We start from the raw sequence: 22,503 nt of genomic DNA, 5'->3' as shown, positions 1-22,503 counted from the left end.
TTGCCCTTGTTTGCCAACATTTAGCCACCGGATAAATAACCAAACTTAAAGTAAACACAACTTCCACTTGGAGACCAAGCCATGATCAACTTATGGCGCTTCAATCAAACTGCATCAGTCAGCAAATTTGCATTTCACAATGCTGTGAAACAATTTCAGTGTAAGCATGAAAGCATATTTGAAAGCTCAAGAAAGTCCTAAAGAAAAGCTTCTGGCCGAGGTTGGGTGGATTACGATTAAGATCGGGACGAGATTGTGAACAGCTTCAATTCAAAGATAAGGTAGTAATAAAGTGTCTTGAAATAGTGAATAGTGAATAGTGATAGTGAAAGTGAAAAATTCTATCATCGAATAAATATTGAATAATAAAAATAATTTTTTAAATAATTAAATAGTAACAATTTTAATTTGCGTACACAATAGGAAGTTGGAGTCCGCTATGGTATTCAAGTGTCCATTCGAAAGGAACATACTTTTTACAAACTCTGGCTATGTTCCGGAAATAGTCGGCAACATTTTTGATAAAACGTCTATAATAATTTCAAAATGCATCAAAACGTCTAGCGCTGTCCGCATCATGTGGGTCTGGGTAGGAATGTCACTTGAAGTTAAAAATTAGCATTTTTGTGAGTGTAGCTTTAGATTATTTTTTCTACTTTGGTTAAATTTTTGATCATGTGTTCTTCTGAGCATCCTATGACGATTAAGTCGTCCATATAAGGGAATGGTTGAGAAGGTTCGAAAACTGAGAATACTAATGTCATCATATAAATGCTATTGTATAAGAGCCATTGCTCTCCATTGACCTTCCTTCAAAATCTATTTTGTGAAAACCTGACATTTAATCAAGGCATAAAAAATACTTCGTTTTTCCTAGTTGATCCAATACGTCATCAATTCTAGGAAGTGTAAATTGTCGTACAATTAAGCATACAGTTTCTAGAGACAGGTATTTTCCAAATGTTACCACGCCAACTCTAAAGCCCACAAACCGCCCAAAACTGCCACTATTGAAAAATATTTTAATATTTTTTAATTTTTGCGTTAGTCTTGTAAACCGCCCAAAAACTGTCACGCCCATATATATAAAATTTTTTGATATTTTTTCATATTTTTATTAGTCTGGCCAATTTCTATTCAACTTGCCCAAAAGCTTTTTGCCATGCCCACAAATCGCACAAAAGCTGATGCCCACATTTTTGGGAAATGTGTTGAGATTATTTTCACATTATTATTAGTCATGTAAATTTCTATCGATATGCAAAACAAAGTTATTGCCACGCCCACTCTAACGCCCTTAAACCGACCAAAACTGCTACGGCAACATCTTTGAAACATTTTTAAAATTTGTTTCATAATTTTATTAAAAGCCGTGCGACCAAAACGCCACTGCACATGTTCTATGTAGATATTGAGCCTAACAACATAAACCGAGACAATGTAAAACCCATAGGTAACGCTATTGTCAATATTGAGCCTCCCCGCAAAAACAATGAAATCGTTCATTACTATCGCTGCCAGGAATAAAATGTTCTTCTCGACACCCGAAAAATACAGAACAACCAGCAGAATATGCCAACTGCTACGACGAACACGCCGCCAGCTATAAAGGGTGTAGAATTTATCAGGAACTCTTGTCAAAAAAATCAGCTACCAATCGAAAATCCCTGAATAGCAATAAAGACCTGAGTAAAAATGATTTAGGAATCCAGCAATCGTTTGCTCCGCCTAACAAGCCAACATATACCCAACAAATTAACGATTATCAATCTTATGCCCAAATTGCTGCAGGATATAGCAAAACAAACACATCACTGGAGAGAATAGAGCAACTATTAGAAAAACAGTCTGAACTTACAAATAATTTACTTAACATGATAATGTTACTTGTAAACAAATTATGCAAGTAAATCTTAACCAAGGAATATGGAATGGCAATGGGCTTTCCAGCCATGTAAATGAAATATCCATCTTTATAAAAACGAATGAAATTGATATTATGTTAATTTCCGAGACACACTTTACCAGCAAATCATATATCAAGGTTGTTGGATATGATATAATTAGAGCTGACCACCGTTCCTTTTAATTAGACCTTTTAATTAGACGGCTAAAATTAGACGGCCTAAAATAAAAATAAAAATGTCAAATTATGGACAGCATTAGAGAAAATGCTATGCAGGCTGCCACGGTCACGATCAAATGTATGCATGCGGACGTATCTGTAACAGCAATTTATCTTCCCCCAAGATTTGCTCTCAAAGAAGCAGATTTTAAGAACTTTTTTCAAAAACTTGGACCACAGTTTATATTGAGAGGCGACTTCAATGATAAGCACCCCTGGTGGGGCTCCAGATTGACAAATCCGAAGGGAAGCGAACTGTACAAATGCATAGTAAACAATAGCATAACAACATTTTCAACCGGCAAGCCTACATACTGGCCTACTAATAGTAGAAAGATACCAGACTTCGTAGCATACTTTGGAATCCCACATACTTTGGAAACTCATAATCAAATCAGCTCAACTCTCAGCTAAAATCCGACAACAAATACAACACAAGAGAAATTTGCGTAAAAGGTGGCAAGCTTCCCCATTCGTAAAATCAGTATTAATGAAGTTTCATCAGAAATTAAATGGCTGCATAGTAAAAAGGCTCAGGTTCGGACAAAAAAGATGGCATAACCTTGAAAATTCTACCACCAAAGTGTGTACGATTTCTAACGTTTATATTTAATGCGATGTTAAGATGGTCAACTTCCCAAGCCAATGGAAATGTGCAGAAATTATAATGATCCTTAAACCAAACAAGGCAGAAAATGAAGTCACATCGTAATTAATAATAATTTTTAAGAGAATGTTGCCCATCTTGGAAGAATTCGCTATCATACCCGAGCACCAGTTTGGATTCAGAAGGGGCCACGGAACTCCTGAGCAATGTCACAGGATTATACAATAAATAAAGTTTTGTCAGCATTTGAGAGCTAAAAATACTGTACTGCAACATTCCTTGACGTTCAACAAGCGTTTGATCGAGTCTGGCATGACGGCTTATTATATAAAATCAAAAAGTGGTTACCTGTGCCACATTTTTATTATTAAAGTCATACTTAACCAATGTGCAACAAAAATAATGAATACTCGCCTTATTGAAAGCTGGTTCCTTCTTTGGAAAATTAGGGTCAACGCCCTGAAATTTAAAAAGTTTGAAGATGACCTGGTTGCTTGTCCGAAAATCTGCAACCACTCTGGAAAATAAATTCCGTTTATACAAAGCTATACTAAAGCCCGTGTGGACTTATGGTATACAGCTTTGGAAGATTCTACAACGCTACCAATTAAAAAATATTTAGACGAATTATTAATGCTCCATTTTATATTTCAAATGCAAGTATCCATAAAGACTTAGGAATCCCTTATGTTAAAAAAGAAATAGCAAAACATAGTAAAAAAAAATATATGAAAATAACTTAGCCTTAAGTTTGGCAAATAATAATAACAAAGTCAGTAGACTTACAAAATTTCACGTGCTAGATCTCCCTGACAGGTATTAAGTAGAAAAACATGTTATGCATACAGTATGTAGTAGGGATTAATGGATAACTACTGCCTCTGTTAATTAAAGATTAATTATAAAATTTACTTATTGTCATACTTTTTTAAGACAGATTGTAAGAAAAAGAGGAAAAAAAATAATTATAATTTTATTAGTCTTGTAAATTTCTATCGATTTGCCAAAAAAAAATTTGCGACGCCCAATCTACAATCTACAACAATTTTTAACTTTTTTTCTCTTTTTATTCCCCTGTATCTACCATATCCCAGAAAAATAATAAAAATTCGCGTTCGCATTAACACTAGCTGAGTAACTGGTATAGCATTCTCTCTTGTTTTTTCATAATTTTATTAGTTTTGTAAATTTCTATTAATTTGCCAATAAACTTTTTGCCACGTCCACTCTAACCCCCTTTTGAAACATGTTTAGATTTTTCTTCATTTTAATGTTTGTCTTGCCAATTTTTATCTGTATAACGAAAACACTGTGTCCTTTCACCTACAAAACGCCCAAAACGGTTACTCCCACAATTTTAAACAATTTTTAAATTTTTTCTCATTTAATCCCCAATATCTATAAAATGATAAATATAAAATGATTTTGCGTATCATTTTTCTTCTTATTTCAATGTTTCTTACTCTTATGTAGAAAATGAAAATATTTTGACACTGTTTTATATAACCTGCGTAAGGCTAGGCTATATTTGTAGTACTTGACATTTTCAACATTCGCTTAATATCTTTTTTGTGTTTTTTATTTCACATAATGACCAATGACGGTACTATCACGCCTTTCGAAACTATTTGATAAATGCATGCTAATTCGACTTGATCCACACTTGACGGCCCACAACAAAATCCCAGCTCATCATTCGTGAAACCCATGACACAACAGAAATTAGAACCGCATCCGACAATCGATAATTCTGTATAGAGTATCCCAATGTTTCGACAGAGTCTGGATCGATGGATTATTGTTTAAATAAAAATTGCACTTCTTTTTGGTGAGCACTGGACTATAGCGATCTCAATATGATATGGAGATAATTAAACAGCAAAAAATGTTTGTATGGATGCATAAAATTAATACCATGGCATTGTTAGTTTTTAAGATAGTTTTAATAAGCCGATTAATAGCATTGTCCGGGTACAAGAAGACGTGGCAACAATTTAATTTTATCGGATCGGGTTTTCGCGTGATACATAGCAATCAATAAATAATTCTATTAAGATATGCTACATTGATATTGAAAGATTAAATATCCTTACCAGCAACAGAATTCCCCCGATTAGATGGGTCATGATATGAGTCTATTCCGCAAATCATTACATTTTTAAATGGAATTTTTACCGTCCATAATGAGCCTCCGAGTTTACAGTTCATTTGTAGAACAATTTTTTGAACAACGGATCGAATTTTAAGATCATTTTGTAAAGTTTTAGCATTTATAACCTGAAAATAAATTTAGGAGTTTTAAAAAATACAGTAAATACATACTTATTATACTTATTAAAAATATTAATTATACAAGAAAATAAACAACAAATTCCATCTAAAAGTAGTAGTCAGAGCACTTGCTCAGGATATCAGGGAAGAATGTCACCTAATTGTGTCACACGAAACTGTGCACCAAGTCATCCTACGCCATAGCAAAGACCCTAGAATAACAAGATACGTAACGCCATACGATTTTTTGGCCGTGGCTCTAGAGGTGGCTCCAGGCTCTCTCGAATTTTTGTTACAGAGCGAGAGAGCGAAGAGCGCTACAGCGAACAGCTCTTTTCAACGCACAAAGTGATAGCAGACAACTGTATGTGTGCACACACACGTATGCTCATGCATTGTAAATTTGACAAAATATGCCCTTCACCTTAGAAGTTCTTTGACTTTAAATCTATATTATTTTTGATCAATTGGCACCATGCGAAAAATTCTTGTTTTGCATTGCCTTAACGTTATTATTATTTGAAAATAGATTAGAAATAGCCAAATCTATGTACATATTATCACAAAATAAATTTCAAAAATGACTTTATATAAGAATATTTGTCATTAGAGTATTCATCTTGCGGCGTGTGAAAAATTAATAAGGCAATGATTGTTGAGTGCTTGTGTCCGTACTTCGTGCCTCAAGATATGAACAAAGCAAAGACACTAGAATAATTCTAGTGTCTTTGATATGACTTTTGCCATAAACAGTTATCATATTTAATTATTTAGTATATTTATTAAATCATTTGACTTAATATGATGTAACATTAACATTAAAAGTGTTTCAAAAAAATATTTCGCTTTTAAAAAATTGTCAGAGAGACAAATTAGAATTAAACATAAATATAAATGTGTAAACGGTAGCTAATTCGAGCGGCGATTTTAACAAACAAATTTAAAAAGCTTTAAAATTATAATAGTCAGGGCGCGAATTTTTAAAATTTTTTTTATTTTATCATATTGCAGGAAATTGGCAAAAACTACCCTAATATGTACCATGTAAATTCGTTTCTTCGATCAAAATGGATTTCGGCCCGAAAATCGTCTTATAGCAAAACACGCACACTTATACGCGTTCTCGTCTCTTGTTTTTACTCACACAAGCAAGCAAATTATATTTTTAGATTTCTTACGCTCTCAGCGGGAGTGAGCGGAAAAAGAGTAATTTTGGCAGTCACCAAAAAAGTGGCTGCATAGTGCCAAACCAATGTATGGCCGTTACGCATCTTGTTATTCTAGTGTCATTGGCCATAGGTACTCTTCAAGAGTTGCAAGGAAAAAGGCTTTGCTATCAGATGCCAATATTGAAAAGCGTCATTCTTTCAATGTGAGCAAGGTGGATCATACGGAAGAGTACTGGGATGACGTCATATTTTGTGACGAAACTAAAATTGTGCTCTTTTATAACAATGGGCCAAGCTGAGTATGGCGCAAACCGTTGAGTGCTCTACAAAAACAAAATATCATTCCAACGAAAAAATTTGGAAAAATGTCACTGATGGTTTGGGGCTGTATCACCAGCCGTGGAGTGGGAAAACTAGCCTTAATTGAGAACACAATAAATGCCGTGCAATATCTAGGAATTTTAAAAAACAAATTTGTAGGTCAATGCAGAAAAATTTGGTCTAGTTAGCAACAACAAGCCAAATTTTAAGTTTTACCAGGACATGATCAGAAACATAAAGAGTGCAGTGCACGCACCTGGCGCCTTTGTAACTGTGGTAAAGTGATCTATACGCCCCCTCAGAGTCCTGATCTGAACCCCATTGAAAATTTGTGGACCTACTTAAAGAAGAAGGTGGCAAAAAGGGACCTAAAACACGACAACAGCTTATGACTGCAATAGTCGAAGAGTGTGAAAAGATCCCGCTTGAATATGACCTACCAAAACTTATCCATTCCATGAAAAAAGGCTTCAACTTGTAGCCAAAGCCAATGGTGCGGTGGGACCATACTACATACTAAAACGTTTAAAATTGTAATAAAATAATTTAAAAAATTAGGATTAAACTTTGATTTAGTGTTTTGTGTAATGAGTTTCTTGACAGTCTCAAAAGTGTGTAAACTTGGAATTTGTTGTTTATTTTCTTGTATATTTAATATTTTTAATTTGTTTTTTGATTTATAAGTAAAATAAATATTGTTTAATTAAATTTTATAAAAAAAAAATGCGTTTAATTAAGCAAAAAACCTTTAATTTTTAGCTTTAAAGTCAAAAATTCAACTTATTTCACAGTGTGTATGTGAAGTTTCTACGCAGTTAGCAACGTCAATTTAAGTTGCTCCCATTGGAAAACGACATTTTGAAATTGGAATGAGCTCGATATCGAAGCGATGCTGCCACATCGGATCGAGACAATGCTGCATCATTAGATCGCAACAGTGCTGCCAAACAAAATCAATACAATGGTGCCACACAAGATCTATATATCGCTAGTAAAAATGCCAGATCGGAAGAAGCAGCTGCAAATAAGCAAACGTTGATAGCAATGGCCAAGGAAATGCTTCCCATATTACACGGTGATTCTAACAACAAACTTAATGTCACCACATGGATGGCACGCTCGACGCGGTCACAAAGATTTTTAAGCTAATTGACGATGTAATTCGCATTCTGTTGATTTCCAAGTTAAAGGAGCATGCTCAAATTTAATAGAAACTCTTCCGAACGTTTGCTGATTTTGCAGGTTCAGATTATTCTATTCCACCTGGGAGAAGCTTTTCACAGTAAGGAGAGCAAAATAATACCTCGACGAAAGTTTCAAGACAGCAAATGGAAACCGTCAGAAGATTTTTCCATATACTTAAAAAAAAAATAATGTGCCCGCTACACAGATTCGGATGGACAACAACAACATCGCTAAAGCGATTCCAGACTTCCTGAAAGCATAGTACATATAGAACACATTAAAACAAGAGAGCATGATATAGTCGAGTTTCCGACTATTAGTTACCCGTTACTCAGCTAGTGTGAATTTAATAATTTTTCTGGGATATCGATAGATATTGGGAAAATGAGACAAAAATTAAAAATTGTTCCAAGGTGTGGGCGTGACCGGTTCGGCGGCTTTAGGGTGTTAGAGTGAGCGTGGCAAAGATTTTTGGCAAATCGATAGAAATTTACATGACTAATATAATTATACAAAAATATCGGAAAATGGTTCAAAGGTGTGGGCGTGGCAGTTTTGTGCTAATTGTGGACGTTAGAATCACAACCTTCTACCTTTAATAGTTTCCGAGATCTCCACGTTCATACGGACAGACGGACATGGCTAGATCGACTCGGCTAATTTTGATAGCAACATAGGATACTAAACGTCGTTTAGAAACATTATTAGAAGTGTTTAAGCGATTAGAAGATAACAATTAAGAATAGACAAATGCGAATTTATTCAAAGCAAAATAAAGTAATTAAGATACGTAATATCAGGAGCTGGCATCATAACAGAGCAAAGCAAGCACCCTATACGATCTGGTACGAAAAGATAGAAGCCCCTATCTTAGCATTGTACAGTCCAACAGATCCAACGGATTACGTCAATAGGTCCTTTGCTGAATAATACATTATCAATCAATTAAATAACACCCAAGTTCTGTTTGTAGTATCTCAAGAAGCAGAGTTATAGATAGTTTAAAAGAAAGGTTAGAAGAGATAAAAAAAGGGAGAAGATATGAATTTTAGAATTTAATGTATTAATCCAGGTAATTATAGCAATGGATTCATTTCATTTGTATGCTTAAATTAAATTGTATAATTTAAAAAAATGGGCGGTGATATATATATATATTTATTATATATTATAATATATACATACATATATATAATACATATAATTAATTTCTTGCAATATTTATAAGTGGAAAAAATATAATTTTTATTTCACTAAATGATTACAAAACTTTTTTTCAGAAGAACACCGACCTTCTACAATAAGGTCTCAAACTGAACTTTGATAATTATTCTGATTTTATTGACGTTCAAGCCTCGGTATTGAGCTTTTCTAATATGAACTTTAGACTTTAGGATTCTGATCGTGAAGAGAAAAATCTTTGCGTTTCTCTTGGATTCAATTGCATTTGCTCTTGGATACAAGCGCTCTTAGATTCCTATAATTTGTTTATTGAAATCGATACTTTTGTTTTTCGGGATTGCGGCTCCGAGCTTTGAACGTGGGAACGTGACGATGGGGTGAGGCTTAAGCAAGGAATTGTTTAAATTAGGGGACGGATGTTTAGTCTACCAGTGGGTGACTTATCAAGGATTGGGGTTTTTTCCATTCTCGAGGATCATATAACAATCTTTTTCTTATCTGGAATCTGTTGGGTACATCCGGAGTAGTGTATGTGGTATTGGGGTGTATATGTTGTAAGTGTATTAGTATGTAGGCATATGCTTAAGTCTTAGGGACTTATGGATATGTGACTATATATATATATATATTATAAATTTATGTATTTTATAGGGTCAGAAACGTGAATTGATTGTCAAGACGACAATTCCAGAATAATTGTTAAGTAACCTTTTTAAAATGAAAATGAAAAACATGAACGGTGTTCTTAAATTATTTGGCAACAAACGTTTACAGCTTCACTTCTAAAATCAAAACTCTTGACAAATATAGAAATAAGGTAACCATATGTGGGGTCACGCAACCGCCAGCAATACCTAATATTGTTATTTGTATACATGGTAACCTTAGAGACACAGTTAAACTTAATTGCACCTCAGCTGTGCAGCAAAATCATCGTTATTGTAGCATATTGGACTAATCTACCCTAAAAATACCATAAATGATTGGGTATAACATGGCGTCAATACATTGTGACACTTTGTCATAATAAATATAAATATACAAATATACAAAAAAGACCACCAAAAACTACGTAAGCACTCCAGCGCCCTAGTAATACGATCTAACGCTTATACATAAGCCGATCGCGGAGCGTGGGAATGCTGAGCATGCAGGACCATTGCAGGACGCACACGAAGTGTTTAAAGTATTGTGCTAATAATTAAAGTCGACTGATCTTAGTTCGACTATAAATTAAATAAATTTATAAATTCAAATAACATTATAAAACATAATAATTGATGGCGGAAGAGCCACAATTCTCAAACGCACAGCCCACGACACAAAGGGACTTGCCAACGTTGGAAGAAGCTCTGCAGCAAAATCCTGTAGATGGACCACGCCCACTCACAATAGCTGAGTACCGGGCAAGGCAGAAAAGGAAGGAACCAAAGAAGCACAAACGCTCCGGAAAAAGGGTAAAGCTACTTAAACAACGCCGACTGGTTAAGGAAATGACCCAGTTGGCCAGAGACGAGGCATCCCGACAACGCTACAAAGAACGTCTTGAGGACATCGAAAGCAAGATTTCGCAAGGTGCGAAACAACGCAAACGGGCTGCATAAATAAATGCCAATGCCCCAATTTGCCTTAATTTTAATTTCTAAACCCAAGCCGATGCGGGAAACCGCTGCTTGAAAAACACTAATATCTGTTAGGCTTTTTACTAACAATGCGGTTGGACAATTTTTTTTTATATTGTAAACAAATATGTGAGCCAACCACATTTATTAACAACTAATATTTCCACGTCTCCGCAACTGAGTATATATATATATTCAGCTGCAAAAAAATTTTTTTTTTAATGACAGAATATAACAATTCTTATCTTCATTAGACGTAAACATTTTTTTTATTTTTGATTTTCTAGAAGAATAAATTAATATCATAATAATGAGAAAAAACTCATAAAAAGAAAAAAAAAACGTTTCATTGAAAATAAACAAAATAAAAATGGGATGGTTTAGCGATTCTAGTGAGGCAAAGGACAATACTGCCAACGTAGTTAATAACGTAAAAATTATAGATCACACAGACGATATAAATGCGTTGTGGATCTTATTGCTGATCATTACAATAGTACTACTTCTACAATTTCTGCTTACAATTTATGTAAAGCATAACAAGATCAATAAAAGACGTTATATAAATAGGCCAAATCGTTTAGACCAGATTTAAAAAAAAAATAATATGGATTAGAAGAAAGCTTAATAAAAACTTTTTTTTACGACAAGAATGGAATGGAGCGAAATAGCGATACGAATAGACGAATTTCGCTTCACGTTCGATAAGTCTTATAAATGTATCAATAGAGACGCAGTAATAAAATCCGAAACTTTGAAAAATCATATAGAGATATTAGTAGGAGAATATAATAATATAGTTACATTAGTAAATAAATATGCAAATAGGCTCACATCTGAACATAATAACAAATGTTTGAGGGTTATAAAATCCCTAAACACAAGATTAAATAACATCAGAAAAAGAAGACATATTCTGATAGATGTACCAGAAAGTCTAAGTCAATTGGTTGAATTCAACACAGACCAGTTCAAAGAACTAGACGAATCTGTTCAATCAAGCGGCGCTGAGTCCGATAGTGACATTGAAACGCTAGAAGGAAGCGACCGAATTGAATTTAAATCTGAACCAATAACAATTTCTGAAATGGCACAGACATACCAGAGTTTGATGGTAAACCAGAAAATCTACAAAGTTTTTTGGATGCTCTAGGTCTACTAGATAGCTTAAAGAGCACACATGAAACGACAGCAATAAGCCTAATAAAAACTAAACTTAAAGGCCATGTAAGAAACCTTATAAGTAATGAGCAGACGATTGCTGCAATCATTACCCAACTGTCAAGTGCAGTAAAAGGAGAATCGGTAGAAGTGATATCTGCCAAGCTTCTGAATCTACAACAGAGAAATAAAACGGCTAACCAATACACCCAAGAGGTGGAGAAACTGACAAAGGCCCTTGAAGGTGCCTATATCAGTGAAGGTCTCAGCCAGTCCTTAGCAAATAAATACAGCACTACAACAGCTGTAAAAGCAATGACACAGAATTGCTCCATTGATAAGGTAAAACTTATCATGCAAGCAGGCACATTCACAAACATGAATGATGCCATCTCCAAATTTGTAAACAGTTGCACAGAGATAACAGGTCAAAGTAACACTGTACTCTATTACCGACGAGGTGCAAATAATTATAATAGAGGCGCCCGGGGTTATAATCGTGGAAGAAATAACTACCACAACAATTACAACCGAGGCAGCAATAACAACAATAATAATAACTATAATAACCGTGGAGGTAGGCGAGGCCAAAACCAAGGGAGAGGCCGCGGAAACTACAACCATGGTAATAATAATAATAGCAGTGTGAGAATCGCGCAAAATACGTCGGAAAACTAACAGAACCCTTTAGGAAACAACCAATAAATGTAAAAGTTCATTCCATCAATTATAGTCTTAATATATTCGTAACCTTCTATAATCATTCAACTGAAAATAAACTAACATTTCTCATAGATACTGGTGCAGATATCTCACTTTTGAAAGTAAATTCTGATAACTTCATAATTCAAAATGAAAAAATAATAAACATCGAAGGCATAGGCCAAGGTGTGATAAAGTCTCAAGGAACAACCTTAATAGAACTGCAATCAACAAAATATATTATCCCACATGAATTTCATTTGGTAAACCCAAAATTTGCAATACCATGTGATGGAATAATAGGCATTGATTTTATAAAGAAATTCAATTGTCAACTAGATTTCAAACCAAGTGAAGACTGGTTTATAATTAGACCCCAAAATTTAAATTATCCAATATATGTTCCGATAACATATAGCGCTGGCAACAATACAGTTCTTCTGCCAGCCAGATCACAAGTTATTCGAAAAAAAAAACATTAATGTTGTAAATGATTTCATATTTGTTCCTAATCAAGAAATACACAATGGGATTTATGTTGCAAATACAATAGCAGCATCCAAACATGTATACGTTCGACTTCTAAATACAACTAATTTCGACCAAGTGGTCAAAGTAAATAAAATACAATATGAAAATCTAAAAGATTATGACATTCATAATACCGACACTGGAAATAGAAGCGAACAAATACTTTCAAAACTAAAGAAAAATTTTCCAGACCAATTTAAAAATCAATTAACAGAATTATGCACACAGTATAGTGATGTGTTCGGACTGGAAACCGAACCAATATCAACAAATAAGTTCTATAAACAAACATTAAGACTTAAAGATGATGAACCCATTTATATAAAAACTATAGAAGCCCGCATAGCCATATTGAGGAAATTCAAAAACAAGTAGGGAAATTAATAAGCGACAAAATCGTCGAACCGTCTGTATCTGAGTATAACAGCCCACTCTTGCTAGTTCCCAAAAAATCATTACCAAAATCACAAGAGAAAAAATGGCGATTAGTAATTGACTATCGTCAAATAAACAAAAAACTTCTTTCTGACAAATTTCCACTCCCTAGAATTGATGACATTTTAGATCAACTAGGTCGAGCTAAATACTTTTCATGCCTTGACTTGATGTCAGGTTTCCACCAAATAGAACTTGAGGAAAACTCTAGGAATATAACATCCTTTTCAACGAGCAATGGCTCATATCGCTTCACGCGATTACCATTTGGTCTTAAAATCGCACCAAATTCATTTCAGAGGATGATGACTATATCATTCTCGGGATTAGAACCCTCTCAGGCATTCCTTTACATGGATGACTTAATGGTGATAGGATGTTCCGAAAAACACATGATTAAAAACTTAACTGACGTTTTTAATGTATGTAGGAAATATAACCTAAAGTTGCATCCAGAAAAATGTTCATTTTTCATGCACGAAGTGGCATTCCTAGGTCACAAATGCACAGACAAAGGAGTATTGCCAGATGACAAGAAATATGACGTCATCAAAAATTATCCTGTCCCTCATGATGCGGACAGTGCAAGACGATTTGTAGCATTCTGCAACTATTATCGTCGATTTATAAGGAACTTCGCCGACTATTTACGGCACATAACTAGATTATGTAAAAAGAATGTCCCTTTTGAATGGTCAAGCGAATGCCAGAACGCATTCGAATACCTAAAAGAAAATCTTATGCACCCCACACTATTACAATATCCTGATTTTCGCAAAGAATTTTGCATTATAACGGATGCTAGTAAACAAGCTTGCGGAGCGGTTCTAACTCAGAACCGTAACGGGATTCAGCTCCCAATAGCTTATGCATCACGTTCATTTACAAAAGGAGAAAGCAAAAAGAGTACAACGGAACAAGAACTAGCGGCAATTCATTGGGCAATTACCCATTTTAGACCATACATTTATGGCAAACATTTCACCATTAAAACGGACCACAGACCATTAACGTATCTATTTTCTATGACTAATCCCAGTTCTAAATTAACTCGCATGCGGCTAGAGCTTGAAGAATACGACTTCACAGTAGAATACCTAAAGGGAAAAGATAATTTCGTAGCAGACGCACTATCACGTATAAATATAAAAGAACTAAAAGACATGCAAAATAAAGTCCTGAAAGTCACTACCAGGCAACAAAGTAGACAAGAAAACTGTAAAGTAACAAATAAGGAATTATTACCTAGGTATAGTATCCAAAGTATCCAAAATGTATCTAAGCCCAACGTACACGAAGTCATAACAAATGATGAAGTACGAAAAGTAGTGACCTTGCGAATAACTGAATCTATTTGTTTACTAAAACGAGGAAATAAAGTTATTGCAAGAATTGATGTTGACGATTTATATACCAATGGAATTTTTGATTTAGGTCTGTTCTTGCAAAGGCTTGAAATGCAAGCCGGTATACTAAAAATCAGCCAACTCAAATTGGCACCGAGTGAAAAAATCTTTGAAACCATTTCAATAGATAATTTCAAAAATATGGGCAATATAAAATTGAAATCATTAAGAGTAGAGCTACTCCAGCCGGAGACCATTATAAAAACTGAAAAAGAGATACAATCGATACTGTCTACATATCATGACGATCCAATTCAAGGAGGTCATACAGGCATTACAAGAACGCTAGCGAAAATAAAAAGACACTATTATTGGAAAAATATGACTCGTCATATAATAGAGTACATACGTAGATGTCATAAATGCCAAATGTCAAAAACAACGACACACACGAAGACCCCAATGACTAACACAGTAACCCCAACAAATGCTTTCGATATAGTTATGTATAACTATACTGGTACTGGTGTATGTATATGGTATGTATAACTACTATATATAAGTTATGTCATTTTAAGCGGTCAATTTGGGTGATTTTTCGATTTCAAGTACCAGGCGAACAGAAGACACCTTCTGGAGATTCTGATCAACTGGTACGCAAAAACAGTAAATTGCCTAAGTTTTACATTTTAAGCGGTCAAAATGGGTAATTTTCCGATTTCAAGTACCAGACAAACAGAAGATACATTCTACAGATTATTTAAACCTGGTACACAACAACTATAAATTGACTAAGTTATGTCATTTTAAGCGGTCAAAATGGGTGATTTTTCGATTTCAAGTACCAGGCGAACAGAAGACACCTTCTGGAGATTCTGTTCAACTGGTACGCAAAAACAGTAAATTGCCTAAGTTTTACATTTTAAGCGGTCAAAATGGGTAATTTTCCGATTTCAAGTACCAGACAAACAGAAGATACATTCTACAGATTATTTAAACCTGGTACACAACAACTATAAATTGACTAAGTTATGTCATTTTAAGCGGTCAAAATGGGTGATTTTTCGATTTCAAGTACCAGGCGAAAAGAAGACACCTTCTAGAGATTCTGTTCAACTGGTAAGGAAAAACAGTAAATTGCCTAAGTTTTACATTTTAAGCGGTCAAAATGGGTGATTTTCCGATTTCAAGTACCAGACAAACAGAAGACTATAACTATAAATTGACTAATATAAATAAATTGACTAAGTTGACTAAATTGACTAAGTTATGTCATTTTAAGCGGTCAAAATGGGTGATTTTTCGATTTCAAGTACCAGGCGAACAGAAGACACCTTCTAGAGATTCTGTTCAACTGGTAAGGAAAAACAGTAAATTGCCTAAGTTTTACATTTTAAGCGGTCAAAATGAGTGATTTTCCGATTTCAAGTACCAGACAAACAGAAGATACCTTCTACAGATTATTTAAACCTGGTACACAAAAACAATAAATTGACTAAGTTATGTCATTTTAGCGGTCAAATGAGTGATTTTTCGATTTCAAGTACCAGGCGAACAGAAGACACCTTCTAGAGATTCTGTTCAACTGGTAAGCAAAAACAGTAAATTGCCTAAGTTTTACATTTTAAGCGGTCAAAATGGGTGATTTTTCGATTTCAAGTACCAGACAAACAGAAGATACCTTCTACAGATTATTTAAACCTAGTACACAAAAACAATAAATTGACTAAGTTATGTCATTTTAAGCGGTCAAAATGGGTGATTTTTCGATTTCAAGTACCAGGCGAACAGAAGACACCTTCTAGAGATTCTGTTCAACTGGTAAGCAAAAACAGTAAATTGCCTAAGTTTAACATTTTAATCGGTCAAAATAGCACCTTTCACATTATCTATGCAGATCGGCTGCGTGAGCATCTAAGGCAGTGTTTATTTTAAAAACACACCTGTTTTTTTTTTTTTTTTTTTGCCAATTCTTTGTCAAAAGAATTTTATTTCAAATATATTCAAAAGTCGAAATAGACATCCGGGCATAGTCAAAGAACCTTTCTGGGTGGTTACGCCTTTTTCATTTCTATTGCAGTTAAGGGGGTGGACACAAGTTATTTTTTAACAGAAAGGTAATACATGGTGCGGCAGCATAACTTCCTTTTTTAAAAGACGCGCCACATTCAGTTAGTTGATGTCATAGAGAAGCGCTAGTGGTCCCGTTCAAGAGGGGCTACTGCATAGTTTTGTCCCGACACGGTTCAGTCGCCATCATGCGTTGGAATAGTGAGGAACGTGCCTTTGCCGCAAATCAATTGTTACATGGGTCACTACATTCTGACACCAACCCTCGAGAATTGCATGAAAAGACTTTCACCAATGTGGTGTGCAATTTCCTCAGGTGGAATTATTGGTCCCTGGTTTTTTTTTTAAAGGAAAATGGGGTTACAGTGACAGTGAATTCGGACCGGTATGTAAACATGATGCAGAACTTTTTTTCCCACGTCTAGAAGAGTTGGATTTGGGGGACACTTGTTTTCAACAAATGGTGCAACAGCACACACTTCAAGAGCATCGATGGCTGTTTTGATGGAACACTTTCCAGAGCGCCTTATCTCAATTAGAGGCGATTTGGAATGGCCGGCACGCTCTCCCGATCTGTCCCCTTGTGTTTTTTTCTATGGGGTTTTTTGAAATCCCGCGCTTATGTGCACCGTCCAAGAACCCTACAAGAAAACCAACATCCAAGAGGAAATTGCCAACATAACACCTGCTATGCTAACAACAGTCACGACATACGCCAGAAATCGTTTTACGCAATGTATGGAGAATGGGAGACGTCACCTATCAGATTTCATCTTTATAAAATATAAATAAAAACTTTAGACATGTACCTAACATTATAAAAATAAATAAATAATTTCCGATGCCTAAAATAATTTTCATTGAGTTCTGAAAAAAAAAAGAAAATTATGCCTCACCCTGTAGTTGCGCTTGATGCAAAAAATTACTCATCCGAATCTTGTACTCTCGGACCTACACTTTTGGCTTTGCGTTCTGTTGATCGTTCTTCAATTGTCTTTCGCTTTCGTATCATTGTACATATCGCATCGATGCAATTCTCATTCGCTACACCAAAAAAACATATTTTTCGAAATCGCTAAAAAAAAATGCTTTTTAGTTAACACCATATTTTAGTAACAATTCAGGTTTGAAAGTAATGAGCAGCAATAACAGAAATTTTTGCAATTGAGAAAAGCTTTTTTTAACAATGAATTTTGCAAGAGCATATATATGCGCGTTTTAGGACCATGGATCCAATTTAATTATACAAAATAACTCCATAAAAGAAATTTTGATTTTATGATCTATTTAGGGACTTCAAGAAGAACTATTCTAGATTCTATTCACGCATTTTTATCATAATTTTGTGAAATACCATTGGTTTGCCGAATTTGAATTACATTTTTATCATCAAATACATTTTACTCATAACAAATTTTAATACTGTAAACATCGTCTTTAAATTAGGTACACCTTATTTATGCTACACATAACTCAAATTATTATAAAAATTAAAATTATTTACCTGTGATGGTATAGGTATTTCCGAGCAACATATTTTTTTTATTGCAGCATAACGATCATCTCTTCTGTTATGACAAATACATACGACCATTTGCGTATTCATAGTTATATTTCGCCGCAGTGCTTGAATGTAGGCATCGATTCGGTCATGATCTAACGAAATCATTGTTGGGTTAGAAATGTTCATACCAAGTGACTCACAAGCCTGTTTCATGTTATCGAGCAAGCTAGTTGCAGCTTGTCTATAATTTCTTAAATGTATAATGATCCATTTACTCAGGTGGACTACTTTCAACATTTCATTGGTCACAGCATGTTTGGAGAACTCTGCGGACCTTCCGGCCGATACACTAATTTTTGAAAAATATATTTGCTCTATGTCCATTTGACGCCCACTTATCTTGTTGGAATTATTCGTTAATGAAAGACCCCAGCTATTTAGAATTTCTTGTGCGGCGGGTGTATTTGAAACATTTTCGTAAAATTTATTTAACGCCATCTGTCGTTGATTTGGCGAAACTCTTGTAAATGTAGCAATCTCGCGCATAAGCTTGTTATCTGACCGTACTTCGTCTCGCAGCCCAGTAAGATAACACAATTCTGGAATTAAACAAAACTGTAAATTTTCCCTTTCTGCTGGAATTCCTCTTGATTTCTTTATACTGTAAATCAATGGTTGATTAACGTCCTTTATGTTTATATTGTGATATTGTTTGTAATACTCCACGTAACTTGTGCAGCCAGTTTTAATTTCAAACTGACATGTTGGATTTTGATCAAAACAAATGTCATTTATTTTATATGTACGATTGTTATACCTAGTTAAGACAATATTTCCAACCAACATTTTTCTTGCTGATTCTTGGTAATGCTCTACATTTTGCTGATAAAGATCAACCAGCATTTCTAGAACAGTTTTTTGGCAAAGTATACGATGCGAAACGTCGCAGCATAGCATTAAACCACCTTTGTATTCGTCAACGGCTGTAACATAGCCAGGCCAAACTTCTAACTTTGCCAGTGGTATTATTTTTGGACGCGAAGGATCAAACTGCTTGCGATCAAATTTTACGTAATTCAATACTTTCATAACTCTATCGAATAAAATATTATATAATTGCGTGCAGTTCCTCATTTCCTCTTTTTTTTTGTATAAAATGCGAATCTGCAACTCAACATCTTCCGCCTTTGAAATAAAGACGGTCATCTTATTTGGTAACAAAATAGGTAAATATAAAGTATTTCCGTCAAATGTCTTGGTTCCACCGAGTTTATCCTTATGATCATTTAAATATTTTATTCTTAAATGAACAGAGTCAATGGGAGGAAAAAAACGCACTTCGTAATTAAAAACTCCCTTGGATTCATCCGTCGTTAGCTTTAAGTAATTACAATATATATTAACAGATGAACCTGAAATTATAAATTCGTTTTACACATATAATGAATAGAAACAAAAAGAAAATAACAGAAGAAAAGACTTTATCTACTGCTTTAGAGTTTATAAAATAAAATAATGTCGAAACCATAAAAATAATCGAGTGCAAGTTCAATAAATATATATCCGAAATGCTTTTTAAATTTCTAGACGAATTAATAAAAAAAAGCAAATGCTATAGTCAAGTTCCCCAACTATCAGATAACCGTTACTCAGGAAGTGTAACTGCAAACTCTAAATTTCATAAATAAATAAAAGGGTTCAAAAGTTTAAAGGCGTTTGAAAAGGTGTGGCCAAAGTGTTATTGGTACATAGTATAAATTAGCAAGGCAAAAAAAAAAAAATATATTGTGGCTAGTAGATATAAATATATATATAAAGAAATTAAAAATTATTAAAACATTTTTCAAAGGGTTTGCGTGAGAACATTTTAAAACAAACTTGTGCTGCGTTTATGTCTCTAGAATCTGCATATCTAATCTCAGCGCTCTAGTTTTATTAATTCCTGAGACATATCCAGATCGACTCGGCTATTTATCTTGATCAAGAATATGTACACTTCCTTCTACGTGTTACATAAGTACTTTTCAACGAATCTAGCTGTTTGCAATTTGTAAATAAAAAATATAAAAAAAATTAAAACAATTTTTAAAAATGTGGGAGCGAAATTGGAAAGTCGATAACAAAAAGAGATCTAATAAATTTACCTGTTACTCGTATAGTAAAAAAGAAAACTAGATTCGTTATAAACAATGTAAGGTCATTTTATCTAAGGAACTATAAAAACTTTAAAGGAAATTCCAAAAACGTAAAGACCACAACAAACCGCACAATACTACCTCCTTTCATTTTTTGCTTGTCTTTCCTACTTTCTTTAGATATACAAAAAGATGCTGCAAAAGTTGTTGAATCAAATAATCACTCCCGCATCTTTAGAACATGTTAGATTTTATTTAATTTCACTCCATATGCTTAATTATACAACATGCATAATTTTACAAATTACATAACCAAAAATGTAAACGCAACTAGGATGCGTCAGTGTGCTTTCTCAAAGGCTTCCAGAATACTCTTTCTGGAATATCTACATCTCAATTACACTTCCACTAGCAGGTCGAGATAGGTCTGATAGTCATAGAACTGGATAATAACGGTGATTTTTGTAAAAAATCAGGAGATATAAATGAAAAGTTATTATTCAAATGCAGTTTAAAGTTATATCAAACTTAATTTATCTTAATTTAAAAATGACACAGAGCTTCTACCTGGAAAATAAATATATAAGCGTTATCTTTTTTGGATTGTACCTTTAGATCCGTAAATTAAATCGGGAAAAAATAATCCATTTTCTGAAGCAATTGCTTCCGATTCGGGGCCCTTTGTCTTTTTGGTAATGTTTTCCTTTGATTCAGATGTTATAAATTGATTTGATGTATGGTCATCTGTTTTTAATGTGTCTATAAGCCTAGCACGTCCTCGGCCGACCGAGATGTTTACATGTTGAAGAGTGGTTATAAGATCAGTTTCAATATTATGGCTTGACAGTAAACGTTCTCCACTTGATTCAGAGTTGTTAAAATCCAAGCCACTGTCGATTTCATGATCTTTACTTGAAATTGATTTTCCCATATTGCCAGCATTTTTATTAAATAAGCTCAACAAATTTCCTCTTCCAGACATGCTCTGAAACACACAATTAAAAATTAATGTTAGGTGTTAGTTTTCCACGATTTGTGGGTATCACAGAACGGTACGAGTACCTTAATGTTAAGCAATCTTCCATAGTAAAGGCGTTACCTTAATACTTATTTAATCAAAGGAACTTATAAATATTCTTCAACTCCAACACACAGTACTTATATAAACTTTTATATCGATTTGTCAATGGGTCAATGTCGACTGACAATATAGTAACGAAGTATGCAGTATAGTATAGAAGTATGCAAAGACGACTGGAATATATAAACTTGACAAGGCCGAAACTTACGCCGCGTCTACTACATGCTTAATCTCAACTTACGGACTGACAGTCGGACATGACAGATTGACTCGCCTAGTGATCCTGATATATCTATCTGTTACAGAATTTTCAACGAATCTAGAATACTCTGCTATTCTACGAGTAACGGGTATAAAAAACATAGGTATATCCGACAATTTGGAGATTCCTCAGTAGTTTTTAAATCCAATTTGTTACCTTTTTAATGGGGAGGGATCATATATGGGGGAACTGTGAAGATTCCAGAGATAAGGTAAACAGTTTCTGTACAGGCTTGAACTAGGCTTCCTTCCTCAGCTCATCCCCATGAAACATACAGAATCTGAAGCAGAGGGAAACTTCCTTCCTGGATACAAAAAAGACACTTCAGTTTGAGAATATTCTAGTGTTAGATGACCAGTCTAGCAGCCCCAATAGCTCACATGAAGTAGTTCATCAGTAGTTCATTAACTCCCAAAACAGGGGAAAAAGTGAAATTACTCCTAGGTGGGAACACTTGGCCCATAGAAGCCATTATGGGAATGAACCAGAGAAAGCTCTAAGCCAGTATAAAAAGACCTCAGCCCATTAGGAGAAGAGAATATCAAGAGGGGACACTCTTGGGAGGGGCAGTCTCGAGAAGACATCATCAGGAGGCGACCCTCTTAGAAAAATATACAGTGTCGAGAGGTTTCGGAGCGGGACCCCTGTCTAACGAAATGACAGGGCCTCTTTAAGGAGAGACAATTCACAGGAGGCGACGATCTCGATATCCTAAAGGAGCTATTCCGCTGAGGAGACCGTCCTAAGAGATAGAGACTCCGACTTAAAAAAAAAATCGCGATCTCTTGATCAAG

General features: G+C 34.5%; 1 protein-coding gene across 4 annotated transcripts in view, besides 18 other annotated features; it reads right to left on the bottom strand.

Annotated features, from left to right (window-relative positions):
* Positions 1 to 590: part of a mobile genetic element that runs on past the window's edge.
* Positions 1 to 918: part of a mobile genetic element that runs on past the window's edge.
* AGO3 (Argonaute 3) overlaps positions 1 to 22,503 on the bottom strand; it is a gene marked incomplete at its 3' end in the record, with an annotated part of 135,048 nt that overhangs the window by 101,451 nt on the left and 11,094 nt on the right. For all 4 annotated transcript variants that reach the window (NM_001043164.3, NM_001043163.3, NM_001043162.3 and 1 more), the window contains exons 2-4: positions 20,976 to 21,351; positions 18,232 to 19,643; positions 4,826 to 5,009 (exon numbers count right to left, since the gene is read on the bottom strand). In NM_001043164.3, coding sequence (NP_001036629.2) covers positions 4,826 to 5,009; positions 18,232 to 19,643; positions 20,976 to 21,348 — 1,969 coding nt within the window. In that variant the 5' untranslated portion in view covers positions 21,349 to 21,351. The remainder of the gene's footprint in view (positions 1 to 4,825; positions 5,010 to 18,231; positions 19,644 to 20,975; positions 21,352 to 22,503) is intronic.
* Positions 967 to 1,052: a mobile genetic element.
* Positions 1,055 to 1,363: a mobile genetic element.
* Positions 1,364 to 3,682: a mobile genetic element.
* Positions 3,708 to 3,877: a mobile genetic element.
* Positions 4,310 to 4,544: a mobile genetic element.
* Positions 5,122 to 7,290: a mobile genetic element.
* Positions 5,208 to 6,295: a mobile genetic element.
* Positions 7,963 to 8,345: a mobile genetic element.
* Positions 8,346 to 8,444: a mobile genetic element.
* Positions 8,881 to 9,472: a mobile genetic element.
* Positions 9,801 to 10,025: a mobile genetic element.
* Positions 10,136 to 15,160: a mobile genetic element.
* Positions 16,784 to 17,627: a mobile genetic element.
* Positions 19,830 to 20,268: a mobile genetic element.
* Positions 21,677 to 21,735: a mobile genetic element.
* Positions 21,812 to 21,956: a mobile genetic element.

The sequence above is a fragment of the Drosophila melanogaster genome, chromosome 3L, assembly GCF_000001215.4.
Source record: "Drosophila melanogaster chromosome 3L".
Taxonomy (NCBI): Eukaryota; Metazoa; Arthropoda; class Insecta; order Diptera; family Drosophilidae; genus Drosophila; species Drosophila melanogaster.
This window is presented reverse-complemented; position numbering and strand designations above follow the sequence as displayed.